The 18434-nt window shown below is 50.7% G+C and overlaps 1 protein-coding gene across 2 annotated transcripts in view; it reads right to left on the reverse strand.

Moving 5' to 3' along the window:
* Positions 1-452: 452 nt before the first annotated feature.
* Positions 453-18434, reverse strand: part of KIF3C (kinesin family member 3C) — a 65244-nt gene continuing 47262 nt past the window's right edge. Inside the window, exons 3-8 of one of the 2 annotated variants that reach the window (XM_084622803.1) lie at positions 17950-18072; positions 16708-16826; positions 12712-12828; positions 9479-9584; positions 7560-7735; positions 453-6161 (exon numbers count right to left, since the gene is read on the reverse strand). In XM_084622803.1, the coding sequence (XP_084478929.1) occupies positions 6068-6161; positions 7560-7735; positions 9479-9584; positions 12712-12828; positions 16708-16826; positions 17950-18072 (735 nt within the window). In that variant the 3' untranslated portion in view covers positions 453-6067. Of the gene's footprint in view, positions 6162-7559; positions 7736-9478; positions 9588-12711; positions 12829-16707; positions 16827-17949; positions 18073-18434 lie in introns of both variants that reach the window. The other variant, XM_084622802.1, reaches the window with a different exon arrangement.

Genomic DNA, 18434 nt, shown 5'->3' on the forward strand with positions numbered 1-18434 from the left:
CTGCAGCCTTGGAGTGCTCTGTGGATCCTTCCTAGTATTATTTGTATTGCAGACCATATTGTCCTGCTTCTATACTCTTGTCCTCCCATCTGTTCCCTTCTTTACACATCATCCCTCCTTCCTCAGCCCCACCCTTTGTCGGGCATCACGTTCTCTGTCCACTTGAGACTGTAAAGCCTTTGGGGCAGGGACCGTGTTTCTGTAAATCACCCAGCAATGCTACTAAGGTGCCACAGTAAAAATGCTGCAGCATGAGTGTTGTTAGCAGTTACGGTTGCCCTGGTTCACACAGTGAATAAACGGCAGAGCCAGATGTCCTAATTCCAACTCCCTGAGCTGTCTAGCGGCTCTGCTGTGTGCAGCTGTTGAGTAGGGGATTTATTTGGGTCACCCTGCCACGATTCTGGTGGGTCCCTGTTTGGAAAAAAACACAAATGAATGAGGCAGCAGCCTTCTTTGCAATGATGCTCATTCCTTTATTGTGGTCCTTGTTGCCATTTTGAAAGGTGCTGGAACTTTCTGTTCATTTCCAGCACCACATCAAAGCTACCTTACAGAGTATTGAAGAAGTGTCCATCCAAAGCCAGAGGGGGTGTGAGGACAATGACCTTTCCCAGCACGGTATGTATAATATATATATATATATTTATAATATGTCCTGTATATTCATATGTATAGAGTGACAAGGATGGGCCACCGTACAGGAAACTTTTGATTTCTAAATAAATCACCATAACAACAGGCACAAAAATTTGGTCCTAATCAAGGCCCTCACCTTGTCAATCAGCTGATCAATTAAAAAAAAAATACCAACCTGCTAACCCCCTCTGGAATTTGCCCCCGGTCGTCGCTCACACCGACAGTAACTAGTCCCCTTGGTGACACACACGCACGCCCACACACACCTACATACGTTCCTATGGAAACACGTACATACCAACATACAAAGAACAATAGAAATATACACCCGAGGTTGTTGCAGCAACGCAGTGAGGCTGTGGGAGTGATCCAGCCCATCGTACCAAGGCAGAGGGCAGACACCACGGCTAGCTTCGTGGTTCTCATCTTAAATAACCAGTATTTATTTACAGCCTTGCTTGGTTTTTGTGCTACGAAGATCGTGAGGTTACTGGCAGCAGCAGCTAGAGCGTGCGCGAGACTCTCAGATGTCCACGCGCAACAGATGCGTCAAAGCGGCACTTAGGCATTGAGAGCTCAGCCCCGCCCCCCCGCAGTCTGCACACCATCAACAGGGGGCGCCACCTGCGGAGTTTTCTTAGGTCAAAATCAAAATTCAAAGCTGGCCAAGGGGTGAGATGTGACCCCAGAGTGTCTGTGTCAAATTTCCAACCCCCAGGGGAGGTTTCTTAACGAGAGCAGCTGAGTCGGCTGGAGAGTTTTCACATGGGCTCCATCTCAGCCATAATCCTGTCTGGGTCCTGTGCGTCACCAGGGCACAGAAAATAACCTCCAGAGGGCAAACAGGCTCGGCACCAGAGGCGGTGGGAGATGGTATTTAGCCCTTGAGAGACAGGCTAGTCACCCGTGTCTGCCTTACCCACCCTATGCACCATGCGATAGAAGAGAGCAGGGGCGTCTCTGTGCTAAGAGTGGGTGGGCAGGCACAGAGGCCAGCGTGTCTAAAACTGGGTATCTACCACCACAGAACTGGCCTGTGCTGGAGTCCTAGAAATGGATGGACAGGAGCTAAAGGGCAACTGCATTTGCCTACAGGGGCCTTTGTGTCTAGCTCTGCCAATTTCCAGCACGCTTACTGGAGGAGGAGGCTCTGGCACTGGAATGAAAATCCAGCAGCTCTCTCGGGCTGTGTTTAAAGCTACATCGGGGGCGCACACAACCCTTCTGCAAATCAGGCATCCCACGGCTGGGCGTTAAAGGCAACGCAGAAATGGAAGGTGGGAGATTTGTTCTGCAGATGGCTCAGTTAGTTCAAGTTCCTCTTCATAGAATCATAGAATATCAGGGTTGGAAGGGACCCCAGAAGGTCATCTAGTCCCACCCCCTGCTCAAAGCAGGACCAATCCCCAATTAAATCATCCCAGCCAGGGCTTTGTCAAGCCTGACCTTAAAAACCTCTAAGGAAGGAGATTCTACCACCTCCCTAGGTAACGCATTCCAGTGTTTCACCACCCTCCTAGTGAAAAAGTTTTTCCTAATATCCAATCTAAACCTCCCCCCCCTGCAACTTGAGACCATTACTCCTTGTCCTGTCATCTGCTACCACTGAGAATAGTCTAGAACCATCCTCTTTGGAACCACCTCTCAGGTTGTTGAAAGCAGCTATCAAATCCCCCCTCTTTCTTCTCTTCTGCAGACTAAAAAATCCCAGTTCCCTCAGCCTCTCCTCATAAGTCATGTGTTCTAGACCCCTAATCATTTTTGTTGCCCTTCGCTGGACTCTCTCCAATTTATCCACATCCTTCTTGTAGTGTGGGGTCCAAAACTGGACACAGTACTCCAGATGAGTACTCTTCAGTAAAGGGGAAGAAGAGGTTTTGTTCTGGGAGCTGGGAATGGGACACACTTGCCATGGGTGCATTTGGGTGGGGAGCTGCTTTTGACCCCCCCCCCCGCAGCATTGTCCCTGAAGGAGGGTTGGAGCCCAAGTCACTCCCCGTGAACGGTGCTAGAGAAAAGCGACTTCACCTGGTATGTTGTCTATGCAATCACTCCCAGCTGCTCACCCTCCACATTAGCTCTCTCCTCTCATCTGGAGAGACGTTTAATGAGTTTGGAGCTCCTGAGGCAGGTCTCCTGCTTCTGGGTGAGATAAAGGAGCCAATCTCTCAGGTTAAGCCAGCCCAGACCCCCATGCTTCTTCACAACATTATGGGCCAAGCTCTAGGGTGAGGCAGCAGGAATGAGGAGAAACCATCCGCTGCAGACTTTTGCACCTGATGGAGAGAGTGAACTGTCCACCCACAAGGAGTCTGGCAGCAGCTCCCCCTTTTTAGCCTCAGCTAGTTCCATCCCACAAAACCTGATCACCCCCCTGCCCCGCATCCACACAAAACTAGGACAGATCTCTGCTTCCCCAGTCCCATTACTTAGCATGGAGATGGGAGAATTGGGGAGCCCCTAGCGTATCTGAAGGGGGTACATGGTGCCCCCACTTTTCAGTCTGTATCCTTCCTCCTGCAGCCCAGTGCTCTATTTTGTAAGTGTGGGGATAAGTCCGAAGGGGACTGAGCCTGTCTTTGATAGTTTCGGTAAGGAGCTGGCATTGGAGAAGGGACATCTTCGTGGCCACAGACAGAGTATGAATGCACCCCAGCTTTCACTCTCACCTCCCTTTGCTCCTCTCACTGACACTCCCTGTGACAGGTACTGCTCTATGGCAGCGTGTTCCCCAGTCCCATGGAGGATCGTCCATGGATGCGAGCTCATGGATCCTTCACGTGAATGTGCTTTTTTGGGGTGCTCCGTTAGCTTTTCTACCTGCTGCAGATGGGCAGGGCTAGTTTCTAACCTCAGCCAGAGAGCTGTGGCTTCTCTCACCAGCTTTACACACCCGCATCGTCTGAAGTGATGCAAGGCACAATGAGGGCATCCTTCCTCCATCAGAAGCTGGTGAAAGGGGCGAGCCCGAGAGAAGCCTTAGTGGTGATACTGCACAAGCATTGTTGACTCTAGTAACGCAGAAGCAGGGGCCTACACGCTGCCCAGGGCCCAGTTTGGAAGCGCCATGCTGGCTGGTTGGCAGCCTGAACGCATCTTCGAGAAAGTAGCAGCTGGCTTCATCTTTAAACAAGCACATGTGGCCAGCTGAGACTCCAGGGCCTGGTAGGCAGCAGGGCAGGGCTGCTACACACTGAAAGGCAGGCTGCGGCTTCCATGGGCTACACCATGGTATGAAACAAGAGAGTGATTGAAAGCCCTGTTGTTGCGTTCCAGGGACTCCATCGGCCATGCTTTACCCGTCCGTGACCCGGGGGCTAACTGGAAAGCTGACTCAGCAGTGGTTTGCTCTTCTCTAACCTGTACAAATGAAGCCCTCGATCTGGGGAGACTAATTAGCTGATTCCCATGATGCAGGGATTTGCTACCCAGTGATCCCTGCAATGACCCTCCCCCCGCTTTATGTAGCACTCAAACTCTTTGAAAGAAGATGCTGTTGGTGTCTCCCCTCTGAAAGCTGAGTGAGGCCCCAGCCCTTCCCACTCCTCCGTTCCCACCCCAATTCAATGGCCTGTGGGTTTCAACACCTGTGCACCTGGAAGAGGAAAGTTCTAGAAAGCCTGGCAGAAGCAAACAGCAGTGACAGAGACAGGGAGAGAGGGAAGCAGCCGTAAGTGCAGAAGGCTACAAGACAGGCAGTGGCCAGACCCTAATAAGAAACTCCCTTGGTCTCACAACAATACCCTCTATGGGGCCAGCCCTCATATTCTCCTTGGATTTCCTAGTTCAAGCCCAGGCATCTGGATTCCAGGACGCATCTCCTTCTTCTGCTCCAGCAGGGTGCTGGCCTCAGACCAGGAAAAGTGGAAGGACAATTTCATAATCCAAGTCTTTTTAGGTGAACCCGATAAATCACTTTCCCATCGACTATGATCTTGCAAAGGTCTTTGATCTCTCCCCATCCCATTCCCCAGCACTGCACATTTGCAAACCATCCAAGAGCCCATAACTGTCTACGCTCACCCAGCGGCCTGGCACACCCAACCAGGTCCCAGGTGAGGATGCACCTGCCCTCAGCTGAACGTCGACACACTCAGGAACACTGAACTTTGTTCTAAGAATAGCCACCCATGCTGTTGCCAGAGCCATGTTTTAATCCTCCTCCGCAGGACTGGACAAAAGTGCCTCGCCTCTTGTCCCTCCTTCTTTTACCAGCTTCCCTGCCCTCCTCCACAGCCCCTGCACCAGACCAAAGATGTTTTTGAGACTAGCAGTTTAACACCTTCTTGTATCACCCAGTCCAGGTAGCCAGTGCATGGGATAAATGTGTTCATCTGCCCTTCACTGATTCTTTCCCTCTAGTGCCAGGGACAGTAGATATTTTCGTTTCTGCTTTGACCTGGGAGGTCAGTTTTCAAGTAGATAATGTTGTTCTCCAGCCTCTGTGCACTTCTTTGGGGAGAACAGGAGATGCCCACTGGCTGCTCCACCCCAACGAGGGACTGTGAACCAAGTTGGATGTCCGATGACTTAATGGGGCAGGCCCAACCATCTCCAAAAGGTGCAGCTGGCGAGCAAAGTCTCAGGATCACTGGAAAACTTTAGCTCCCCCCGTTGGCTGGGTTTGGTTAATTCACACCCCCTTTGTTCGTCAAGGGGCGAGAGCTGAGCCCAGAACTCAAGGAGACGTCCCTGCTGCTGCCACTGTTGATAGAGCACAGGAAGTGTCTCTTCGTCCGGGGCCAGCAAACGCAAGGCCCAGCTGCCAGAAAATCCCCAAACACGTGTGGGAACGGCTGTTCACCGGGGCACGGGTCTCGTGGGGTATCCCAGGGAATCTGGCAAAGCAAACAACCACCCCATATGCGGAGTCCATGGAGAGCTCTGAGTGATCTCATCTCACGAGAAAGCCATCAGAGAGAGAGGGCAGAGCTTCTCTCCCACCGTCTGCTTGTTTCCGCCCCGAGGAGGTGACTGTGCAGTAGGAGTGGGGAGTATGCCAATGACACGATGAAAATGCAGCTTCCGCAGGCTGCGGCTGGCTCCTGTTTTAAACAAGATGGGGGGTAGTAGAAGGGAGAAATCTACATGGTGCCCACCACCCACCTAGGCTGAGCCTTATTTTGAACTTATTCTCCTAACTCTGCATTGCCAATCCGCTTCATAAATAAATACGATCAATAAATAAAGTGACAGATCCAGAGGCGGGGAGGGAGGCAGCGCCCGTGTCCCCGGGAACTGACGCTGAGTGTCTCACACAATCACACACACACACGAGAAGTAGCTGAAGACAAAGACGAGATGGGACCGGGCGGGGAGGCTGCCAGCGGGGAATCCCCTTCCCCAGCCGAGCGTTTTCGGAAGCAGCCAGTGATGGGTGGCGTAGTCCTTGCTATAAGATGGAAGGGAAGGGAGGAGCTGCAGGGCGTCACTCATGAGCTGGCATCGTGGGGGGACGCTGGGACATGGACGCCAGGGAATTGTGAGTTGTTGAGGGTGGCAGCGGCCGGGGCGTCTGGCACCTGAGAGTGGGACAAGAAAAAGAGAAAAACTGGTCTCCTGTCACATCGCCCACCTCCTCCCACTTCTCTCCCTCCTCCCAGCCTCCCATCCAGCTCCCCTAACTGGAAACGCCAGCCACTTTCTTCAGCGAGTCGCTGTAAAGGAAACTCATGTGAAGCTTGAGGGGATGGAATAAATGCTACAGCATCAGCACGAAACGCCCTTTGAATCACAGGGTCAAATCCCAGCAGAGTCAGTTCGGCCCTTCATACCCACGTGGGAGGCACACGGAGTTTCCTGGGGTCACCGGCAGGCTCTGGACTAGGTGCTGCGCTGCAGGCCAGAGGAGGCTGCAGGCTGTGGGATGGGAGACCCTGTACATGTTTGGTGTCATTGCCATCCTGCTTTTAACACTGGTTTAACAACAGCCACAAAACTAAGGTTAGTGTCTAGCCACCAGGAACTGGGGCACTCACTCAGTTTAGGTGCCAAACTTTAGGCTTCCAAATTTGAAAATCTTGGTCCCAGGTTCTTGCTGGGCTTGTTAACCCTGCACTAAAAGCCGGATGGAAAGCGGTTTCCTGCCCTGGCACCAGTGCAGGCTCTTTATCAAGATGGCAGCCCTGAACCACGGGCTTGTCAGGACTAATGGTTCAAGCTGGCTGAGGCGTCAAGACTGGGCAATGCTGGGCAGTGTTTGCTGTGACCGATGAGACTCGGGTCCCTAGTGCAGGGAGTCTGGTAGGGCCTCACGGACAGAGACCTGCTCTAGACTTGTGCAGGGGCTCTGGCCATGTAAACAGCCCCCGTGTCCTTGAAACTGCCTGGCTTGGGCAGGATGAGGTCCCACCAGTCCAGTAACAAGCTTGTCATCTCTGTGGGGCCCTGAGCATTGGCAGAGGTCGCTGCTTGCATTCGAAAATAAAACCTAGCACGGGCACACAGTACTTTCCCTCTGGCCGGTGCTGTCTGGGCATCGAGTGAACCCTCCCCAGTCCCCAGGAGGTGGGTACGTAATAGAGGCAGAGGGGGGTGATGAGACAGATGTACACATAAGCGCATCCCCGCCCCCGCACTTCACCAGGGAAAGGACCCTAAAGCAGAGACCAGGGGATTGCCTTTCTCTCCTCCGCCATGCTTGGAGCTTCCTCATTCTCTGATTCTCCAGCCTGAAGAACAGACGCCCCAGCAGTAACAAACGTGCCAGGCATGGAACAGATGGGTTATTATTTCAATGCAACTGGTTATTAATTATTCCCTGGCAGACCAGTGGGGACCTCACAGCTGCTCATTTCCGCTCTGCCCCTTCCACCCTGTTCAGAGGTCCCTGCCTCCCTTCAGCCCTCACGTTCACCCCACTGAGCGCCAGCAGGCATCAGAATCAGGCTGTTTTTCACTTCACCCCAGCGGACACTCACCAGGATCGGGACTTCCTCACCCTGGCAGCTGCCGGCCGCTCTAGGAGACTATCCAGGCGCATCAGTCTCTCAAGGTGCAGAGCTCGTGGGTCCTGCTCACCCTGGTCCCCAGTCAGCTCAAACTCAAACACAGCTGGGGGAGAGAGATCCAGCTCCAGGAACATGATGTTCTCAGCCTTCATGGAACAGGATGAAAACAACACCAACAAATGGATTCACTGACATGGGCACAGGCAGACCCACTGATCACCTGCAGAAAAGCTGGGCTCAGTCCTGGGGGCAGGAGATTTTTTCTATCGGGGCAGCTGTAGGTCACTCTCCCCAGATACACTGCCTCCCATTTATATACTCCGACCTACCCCAGCTTGCTCTCCATGGCCTGCTCAAACCTCAGCTCCTGCAAGAGAGTCGGCTAGTGCCACTTGTGATGATGCGTCCACGAGGGACAGGACTGAGAGGCCCCAACTGCATTGCACACAGGCCAGCGAGCAGCTGTCTGAGTTAGAACATCAGAACAACCAGTGGTCCATTTAACCCAGTATCTGGTATTCCACCAGTGGCCAATGCCAGGTGCCTCAGAGGAAATGAGCAGAACAGGTCACTTATTGAGTGATCCATCCCCTGTCATCCATTCCCAGCTTCTGGCTATTGATGGACCTATCCTCCATGAACTTATCTAGTTCTTTTTTGAACCCCATTATAATTTTGTCCCTTTTTCCAGATAATTGATGATGAGTATGTTGAACAGCACTGGGACCAGTACAGACCCCTGGGGGACCTGCTATTTACCCCTCTCCATTCTGAAAATGGACCATTTATTCCTACCCGTTGTTTCCTTTTTTTTAGCCAGTTACTGATCCATGAGAGGATTGGTGGGGGTGGGAGAAGATACCCCTGCTGGTGAATTTAGCTGGCAGGGCTGTGGGGGAGATGCTGTGGGTGTAAGCCTGCTCTGTGGCACCTTTCCCCTCACCTGGAAGCAGACAGTGCAAACTGTTGTGGCAAGATGGCCAATGTTAGTCCGGTGGGTCCTGCGCTTTTCTTGGCAGGGAGCTAAGATGCCACCCTTTGCCCCTGCTCTTGGGTGCTGAGGGCCCTGCTACTAGCCTGGGAAGGTGGTAGAGGAGGGAAGCAGGGGCGGGGTCTGGGTTTGCTCCTCACTCTGAGTCCCAGCCCCTCTCAACCCCTGTGGGTTTCTTACCCTCATCCCCCTTAGGTGGGGTTACCCTCAGTCCTTAGATGCTGTGGGGAAGGGAGTCTCCCTGTCCTACTGGGCAGGGTCTCCCTTACTCCAATTCTCAGATCTTCCAAATCTCTCCACACACCTCCAAGCTCCAGTCCTCTCTCCTTCCTCCTCCCCCTCTATCTGCCTGACGCAGGGGGTTTTATTAGGTTCCTAACAAGGCCTTAATTGACTGCAGGTGCTCCAATTAACCTGCAGCCACCTTCCCTAGTCTACAGTGAACCACGCCTTAATTAGCCTTAAACTTATATCTAGCACTCTCCCGCTGCTCCCTGGCCCTCCTGTATCACACTGTGAAGAGCTTAGCATGGCTTGGAGCGGGAGCTGGCTTCCTTTGGCCCTTCAAACAGAGCTCCTCTTCCCAGGCCAACGAGCGTAGTTGTCAGGTGGGTGATAACCCCTCCAACCCCACAAGCTTAGAGATGCTCTTCAACGCTGGACCTCGAACATGCTCCATCCAGGTGCTCTGCTTCACAAAGCTAAACTTCTCTTCCTGATGATGTGACGCCTTATACCCCAGGAAAAGGAGCCACCACATTTCTACTCTCAGAGGATCCATTCCCTTGATTCCCTCATTCCCTCCATCAATTCACCCAGCCATAGATCGGTTCCACCTTTTTCCCATCTGTCCACGCAATGACTTCACTCCACCCCTCCTTTCAGCTCCTGCACTCACCCGGTACCTCGGGTGGGATCCCATGGCCATGGCCACCCGCGCATACTGGCTGATGGGTCTCTTGTAGCCCATGGCAGAGGTTGGCCTCTTCTTCATTTGGTTGTTGCTGCTAAGGAGAAATTTATAATAAACATTTTTACCATATAAAATGATCCACTAAAAATAAATCCAGACAAAGCATGGAATTGGCTGCCTCAGTCTCTCTCTAAATGGATGTAAATTTCTGCAGAGTTGGTCTTCTCTTCCTTCCTGTTCTGTGCCCAGGGTATGGTGGAGAGCTGATCCCCTAGACTGCCAAGGTTTGACTTCTACTGCACATCATTAACAGAGACCATCTACAGGGATGAAAGGTGTAAGCCTTTAGCTACCAGAGAAATTTGAGGGGAGGTCCAAGAGGTATGGCTAACAGCAGAGGGATGGAAATTAGTACAGGAATCTTGCGGCTCAGTAACACAGCACTGGAATAGATTATCAGGCAATGGAACAGGCTCTCTCAGGAAGTTGTGACCTGTGAATCCCTGGACAGGAAGATCACAAGAGGGTGCTTGCTGGGTTGGAAAGTTGAAAGCCCAGGGGGCCAGAGGGGAGGCAAAGAAGAGAGACTTGGAGAAGCAGCTGAACTTTGGGGGGCTCATCCAAGAACCTCCAAAGCTCCTGAGGCTTGTCCATCACTGGGATCACAGGCAGAAGGGCCAGTGATGATGATCTGGGTCAGCCAATAAATACAGGCTGGGAAGAATTAGCTTTTTATCTACAGGTGCCAGTAAACGTCAGTTTCACTGCACCCGGACACACCGATGGAAAATATTTCAACGGATGATAATTGAGGTTTGCAGATCGGCAACGTCAGAAAGATGCTGCTTGAGAACTTACAAGTTTGATGTAAGGCTATTTCCTCTGGCTATTCTGGCATGTGATGGTGACAATTTGTGTTTTCGATGGTTAGAAAGCTTTAACTGAATCTCAGTGTCAACTGTCATGAAGTCCTCACTGTGTGAGCCCCCACTATCTGCTCCCCACATAATTTTCCACAACTGTGAAAATTTAAATTAAAAAATATTGTAAACACAAACTGATATTATCCATCAACATTATAAAAAAAATTAAAATTCTGCCAAGCCTAAATAAATAAAAACCTTAGTCAGAAACATCAAATCTGCCTGTGCATAGTGTCTGCTTTCCCTGAACCATCAGCTTTGCATTAGCCTTCATCACTGGTTCTCAAATTGCACGGCCCATGGAGTATATCCGTGTGGAGCGGAGCACTGGCTGATCATGAGGGCTGGCAGCATGGGGGCATATGCACTCCCCATTTGGGAAGGCTAGCCCCCTGCCCTGCCTCTTCTGCCCAAGGCCCTGCCTTGCTCCGTCCCTTCTGCCCAAGGCTCTGCCCCCAACTCCTTCCACCCCCCAGCTTTGATCGGCTGGGCTACCGGCAGATCTGCGAGCCCTGGCTGGCCTGCTGGTGACCAGAGCAGTCCAGAGCCCCAGCTGGCTTGCCAGTGCCTGGAGCAGCCTGGAGGAGCCCCAAGCCCTGGCCAGCCAGCCAGGACTGAGCCCTGAGCCTGAGCTGCCCACAGGACCTCTGAGCCCTGCCACAGCCCAGCCTCGGGGCTGCAGCGGGGAGAATTAGCAGAGTTTTGGGGAATCTTAGCCTCCCCCAGCCTCCATTACCAGCTGCCTATGGCTGGCAGGGAAGAGATGCTGGTTGATGTGGCAGCTCCCGTCAAGAGGAATTGAGCTGCTTCCATAAAGAACTGAACGCCAGCAGCTGAGCAGCCACTGGGAGAATGAGCCAAGCAGATCAGGCCATTGAGTTTCAGTGTATGAGTGCCGGGGACTATGGGGGAGGGTTAAAATACAGTGGTTCCCCCCTGGGCTTGGCAGATGGGGTGGAGAAGAAGAGGAAGGAGCTGAGATTGTGAGGAACACAAGAACGGCCACACTGGGTCAGACTGGTCCATCCAGCCCAGTGTCCTCTCTTCCCATAGCGGCCAATGCCAGGTGCCCCAGGGGGAGTGAACCTAACAGGTAATGATCAAGTGATCTCTCTCCTGCCATCCAGCTCCACCCTCTGACAAACAGAGGCTAGGGACACCAGGAGGAGGGTGGGGGAGGTGTGCAGACAGGATCTCCAGCATAAGAAGTGAACAAACCACTGGAAAAGTTTGAAACCCTGTCCTTGGCTTGACAGGCTCTCTAGTGAGGGGGATGGAGCTGCAAGCCAGGCGAAGGCTTTTCGCTCTCTCCATTCTGCTCCTGTCACATGGCCCTGGCACTCCCAGGTCCCTCGGAGCGCTACGTAGCCAGTGCTGAGCAGGGCTGAGCAGTGGGAAAGCAGCAGCTGTCTCCTCGGAGAGAGAGGGGCCAGGCAGCTACCTCAGCTGCCCACCTTAACTCTCCTGCCCGAACCTCCCCAGGCCCTGCAGTGCTGTGGCCATGAGCTAGAGGGTTCAGGCCTTTTATTACAAGAACAGAGCAAATGGCAGAGCTTTTCTCCTTCTGGCAGCGAGGTCACCGCTCTGCTGCCTGACATGGGCACACCTTGCCAGACACAAAGCTGGTTGGTACCATACATAGGCGCCAACTCCGTGGGGCTTCAGGCACCCATGCAAAAACATTAGCGGGTGCTTAGCACCCACCGGCAACCAGCTCCCCACTTCTCCCTCAATGCCTCCTGCCCACGGGCGGCCCTGTCGAGCAACTCCTCCCCCTCCCTCCCAGCGCCGCACGCCCACCGTGATCAGTTGTTCCGCGGCATGCAGGAGGTGCTGGGGTGGGAGGGGGAGGAGCAGGGATGGGCCGCGCTCGGGAGAGGGGGCAGAACTGGGTGGGAAGAGGTGGGGCAGGGGCAGAGCGGGGGAAGGAAGAGGGGGCTGTGTCCCCACACCGCGGTCAGAGGTTGTTCTTTTCTGCCGGTGCCCATTCTTCAGAGCACTCCCCTCTGAGACTCTGGGCCAAATTCACCCCTCAGGAGGTGTTTTGTGAGGCTGCAGCTGGACAGTGACAACGTGTTATGGTGTTAAGGAGGGTTCTCCGCTCTGCGAGACAATAACACAGTAATGGACAGGCTGTCCCTGCCCCGCTGGGCTTCCGCTCGCTCTTCCATCCCAGACAGCTAATTCTCCCCATTCAGAATCCTCCCTCCTGCAGCCATGAGGGGGCACCACCAGTGCCTCAGAAAAATACCCCACTGGTAGGCCAGGCCTCCTCTCCCAGAATGGCAGCCTTACCCCCCAGCAGGCACGAGCGGCTGGAACTTCCACTGGTCCTCCTCAGAGTCGTAGTACAGGCGGTTCATGATCTTGTTCTTCTCTTCAGGAGGGATAAAGTTCTCAATGATCAAGTATCTGAGCAAAAGCCAGGGTAAGAGGGAGTTGGAGTGAGCAAGTGGGGGTGGCAAGACAAAAGGGGCGAGGGAGTGAGAAGAAGGAAAGGGGGAGATGAATGGGAGAAAAGGTGGGAAGAAGCAAAGTGTTGGGAAAAGAGGAGAGAGAGATTGGGGGGAGGATGGGCCGACACACAGAGAAATGGGAGAGGGAAACATGAGAGCAAAGGGGAAGACGAACAGGTAAAAATAGGATAAAATGACAGAATCAAAGATCGCACAGAGAGAAATACAGCCAGCCAGAGAGAGATGGGGACAGAAAGAGACCGAGCACATCAATCAGAGAAAAGAGACACAGCATTTCCTATAAGCTTTGTTTTTAGACAATAACTCTGCAAGTCCCTTACTCACCTTATATTATTATTTTTTATTACAAATATTTGCACTGTAAAAATGATAACCAAAAGAAACAGTATTTTTCAATTCATCTCATACAAGTACTGTAGTGCAATCTCTTTATCATGAAAGTGAAACTTACAAATGTATATTTTTTTTGATACATAAATGCACTCAAAAACAAAATAATGCAAAACTTTAGAGCCTACAAGTCCACTCAGTCCTACTTCTTATTCAGCCAATCGCTAAGACAAACAAGTTTGTTTACATTTATGGGAGATACTGCTGCCCACTTCTTATTTACAATGTCACCAGAAAGTGAGAACAGGCATTTGCATGGCACTTTTGTAGCTGGCATTGCAAGGTATCTGCATGCCAGATATGCTAGACATTCGTAAGCCCCTCATGCTTCACCCACCATTCTAGAGGACATGCTTCCATGCTGATGATGCTCGTTAAAAAAATAATGCATTAATTAAATTTGTGACTGAACTCCTTGAGGGAGAATTGTATGTTCCCTGCTCTGTTTTACCCACACTCTGCCATATATTTCATCTCATGGCAGTCTCAGATGATGACCCAGCACATGTTGTTCATTTTAAGAACATTTTCACTGCAGATTTCACAAAACACAAAGAAGGTACCAATGTGAGATTTCTAAAGATAGCTATGGCACTTGACCCAGGTTTAAGACACTGAAGAGCCTTTCAAAATCTGAGAGGGACGACGTGTGGAGCATGCCTTCAGAAATCTTAAAAGAGCAACACTCTGATGCGGAAACTACAGACCCCGAACCACCAAAAAAGAAAATCAACCTTCTGCTGGTGGCATCTGACTCATAATGAAAATGAACATGCATCAGTCCTCACTGCTTTGGATTGTTATCTAGCAGAACCTGTCATCAGTATGGATGCATGTCCTCTGGAATGGTGGTTAAAGCATGAAGGGACATATGAATCTTTAGTGCACCTGGCATGTAAATATCTTGCGACACCAGCTACAATAGTGCCATGAGAACACCTGTTCTCACTTTCAGGTGACATTGTGAACAAGAAGCAGGCAGCATTATCTCTTGCAAATTGTAACCAAACTTGTTTGTCTGAGCGATTGGTTGAACAAGAAGTAGGACTGAGTGGACTTGTAGGCTCTAAAGTTCTACATTTTTTTAAATTTTTGAATGCAGGTTTTTTTTGGTACATAATTCTACATTTGTAAATTCAACTTTCATGATAAAGAGATTGCACTACAGTACTTGTAATGGGGAAATTGAAAAATATTTTATTTTTACTGTGCAAATATTTATCATAAAAAATAAATATGAAGTGAGCACTGTACACTTTGAATTCTGCGTTATAATTGAAATCAACATCTTTGAAAATGTAGAAAACATCCACAAATATTTAAACGAATGGTATTCTATTATTAACAGTGTGATTAATCGCTCTTATTATTTTAATCACTTGACAGGCCTCCTTAGCACGTATTGTATAGCACTTTATACCAAAGCACTGTCTGAATGTTATTAACGCGCTACAGGGAAAGCTCGTTAACTCATACTTTCCCCAACCTGTAACATGGTGTTGACGGGGGGTATGGATGTAGCGTAGACATTCCGCTGGGAGGTAGCTGGTCTTCCTCAGAGTATGAACACACGGGGTCTAGCACGAACATTGCTTTTTATTGGCTCCACTTGAGCCAGATTTTGAAAGCCAGACCCACGTGATCAAGCATGTCCATTTACACTTACTTAATTTACATGCAAAAATCCCCAGTGTCCGTCCACAGCTGAGACACTGATTCTTCCCTGGTCCAGGGTAATTAATTCATCCCACTCTGTCCCCCAGCATAAAGCCTGCCCATACAGCTACACTCATCCCTTGATTATTTGCAACGGTCTCCTCGTGAGTCATGTGGACTCTGGATTTTAAGGCCAGAAGAGAGCATTAGTATCCTCTAGCTGACCTCCTGCATAACACAGGCCAAAGGGCCTCACCCAGTGATTCTTGTATCAAGAACCTCTATTTGAGCTAAAGCAGTTCTGAAAGAGATCCAGTCTTGATTTAAAGACTTCAAGTGACAGAGCATCCACCACATCCCGAGATAAGTTGTTCCAATGGTTAATTATCCCCACTGTTAAAAATGTGCACCTTAATTCTCAACTGAGTTTGTCTGGCTTCAGCTTCCAACCCTTGGATCGCATGATGCCTTTTCTACTAGATTAAGGAGCTGCCTACTATCAGAAATCTCCTCCTCGTGTAGGTACTTGTAGACTGATCAAGTCTCCTCTCAATCTGGAAAAACTAGTAAGACTGAGCTTCTCAAATCTCTTGCTATAATGTTTGACAAGACCTATTTTCCCCTACGCTAAGACCGCTGCACTTAGTGGCATTAATCATGCTACCATCCTTTCATTTTTTACTGAGTGAGACCCCTATCAGCCTTCCGTAAGTCTTTCCAGGATTGATGTCAGGCCTACAGGTCTACCGCGGGTATCCCATTTACTCTTTTCAAATATTAGCCCAACATGAGCTTTTCCCCCATCCTCTGGAACTTCCCCAGTGTTCCAAGATTTGGAAAAATGAACATTCCTGGGTCAGGAAGCTCCTCAGCTAATTATTTTAAAACTTTTTTCTGAATATTTCTGCCTTTTCTGTCAGAATGGAATTGTGGCTGGCAGGGCTTGTGTCATAAATATAATGGGGAGGGGTTAAGAAGCTCTGATACAGTACTAAAAAATCCTCTTACCTATAAAGGGTTAAGAAGCTCAAGTAACCTGGCTGGCACCTGACCAAAATGACCAATAAGGGGACAAGACACTTTCAAATCTGGGTGGGGGGGAAAAGGCTTTGTCTGTCTGTCTGTGTGATGCCGCTGCCGGGGACAGATCAAGAAAGCAAGCAATCCAACTCCTACAGAGTTAGTAAGTAGTCTAGCTAGAAAATACGTTAGATTTTCTTTTGTTTTTGGGCTTGTGAAATTTGCTGTGCTGATGGGAATGTGTATCCCTGTTTTTGTGTCTTTTTGTAACTTAAGGTTTTGCCTAGAGATTCTCTATGTTTTGAATCTGACTGCCTGTGAGATTATCTTCCATTCTAATCTTACAGAGTGTTTTGTTTATCTTTTTTTGTTCTTCTAATAAAGTTCTGGTTTTTAAGAATCTGATTGGGTTTTTAGGGTCCTAAAAACCCAAGGCTGGTCTGTGCTCATCTTGTTTATTCTCAAGCCTCCCCAGGAAAGGGGGTGTAAGGCTTGGGGGGATATTTTGGGGGAACAGGAACTCCAAGAGGTCCTTTCCCTGATTCTTTGTTAAATCACTTGGTGGTGGCAGCATACCCTCCAAGGCAAACAGTTTGTGCCTTGGGGAAGTTTTACCCTAAGCTGGTACAAATGAGTTTAAAGGGGTCTTTCATGCAGGTCCCCACATCTGTACCCTAGAGTTCAGAGTGGGGAAGGAACCCTGACAGCTTGTATCCCGCATTTCCCATTAAGGTGAGGAGATACTTACTTGAGTTTAAGTTCTCGTGTCTGTTCATTTTGCGCTTCTTCCAGGTCCTGCCGCACTCTGATGTACTCATCATGCTGGTCCTGAATCTCTGCCTTCACAGCCTGCAGCTTGGCGTACAGCTGGGACACCACGAAAGAGCTTCTGTTAGTACCTGTTCATGCAGCAGCTTCCAGGATGTGGCCTGAGGTCTCATCCCATGTGAAAAGCAAGTCATTTACTCACAGTATCCCCAAAAGACCTGAAAAATGGGTCTCCTTAGGGTCTTTGGGTCTTCACACTGGGGAAGCCCAAAGTTCATCCAACATTAAGCAACACGGAACATTTGCAGGAGCCTGAACGCTGCGCATGTGCCGGATGTGGTTAAATGAAGTGGGCTGCACCTTTATTACAAAGGAGAGTCTTGCAGGGGCATTGGGACAGATCCTCATCTGGTGATGCTGACTGACAGCAGCTGTGATTCCAGCACTCTGTGTTCCACCTTGATCTGAGGGGCCTGTGGAGACTATAGGCCCCAGTGTGCAATATCTTCCCCGTGGTCGGAGCTGCCTGGCTCACCTGTGTAGCAGCATGCACTGAAAACGTCATGCCACGATGTCACAAAGGTGTCATGGACCTACGGCAGCCCAGATACAATCAGGGACACTGCTAGGGTTGTCACCCGTCCGGGTTTTACCTGGACAGTCCGGTTTTTGGCTTCTGTGTCTGGGTTCCATTCAGTGTTGCCAGGTGCCCGGTTTTCAACCGGAAAGTCTGGTCGAAAAGGCAACCGGGCACCTGAACCCAAAGTCCAGTTACTGCAGGGCAAGGGGCAGTGCTGGATCATTAACTCGCACCAGCTCCTGCTTAGCCAGGGTTGCCTCCTACCTGCCGGCAGGCTCCTTGAGACGACTCAGTGAGCAAAGGGGGCTGTGGGAAGAGGAGCAAGCGATGGGGGCCAGGCCTTGGGGAAAGAGACGGAGAAGGGGCAAGGCCTTGAGGGAAGAGTCAGAGCAGGGGCAGGGCCTTGGGAGAAGAGGTGGGGCAGGGGCAGGGCCTCGGGGGTCCAGTTACCAGCAATTACAGAAGTGGCAACCCTAGACACTACTTGTCCTGCAAGTGCTACGTTCACAGGAAGCAAGACAAACCCACAACCCTCCTCCCAGTTTCAGCACAACAGTAAAGGCACCTTATAGTGTCATTAAAAAGAAACCCAGCCTGAGACTGGCTCCCCACAGCTGTGTCCCAGCACAGGCAGCCTCTCACCTTCTTCAGTTTCTTGGTTTTGATCTCCACTTCCTGCTGCAGAGACGTGAAGGTCTCCCGCAGCTCCATGGTCTCCTCATCCCGCAGCAGCATCTCCTGCTGCATCTCCCGCTCCCGACGTTTCTGTATCCAGGAAAAACACAAAACCCAGTTGAACAAGAAAGAGTCAGTAACAGGAACAACCCCCCACCATCAAAATCATCCTGCTGGCTTGCAGAGCATGATGGGTAGTTATATGCAAATTTTACAGTGGAGGGGGACTACATTTGGGCATGTGATTTGGAGCCTTTCATCTCAGGGTGTCCAGCGCAATGGCTGGCTGGGCTTGTAGTGACTGAAAGTCATTAGCATCTGATGGTAAGTTGGTAGCCCCTTTCTGGCCCACCACACAGCCAACGCCGCCACAACTCACAGTCGCATTCGCGGTCTTGGCCTAGAGACTAGGGATTGTTGAGATGAGTCACCCCAAAGCCTATGGACCTCCC

Source organism: Lepidochelys olivacea (assembly GCF_965140295.1).
Source record: "Lepidochelys olivacea isolate rLepOli2 genome assembly, chromosome: 3".
In the NCBI taxonomy this organism is placed as follows: Eukaryota; Metazoa; Chordata; order Testudines; family Cheloniidae; genus Lepidochelys; species Lepidochelys olivacea.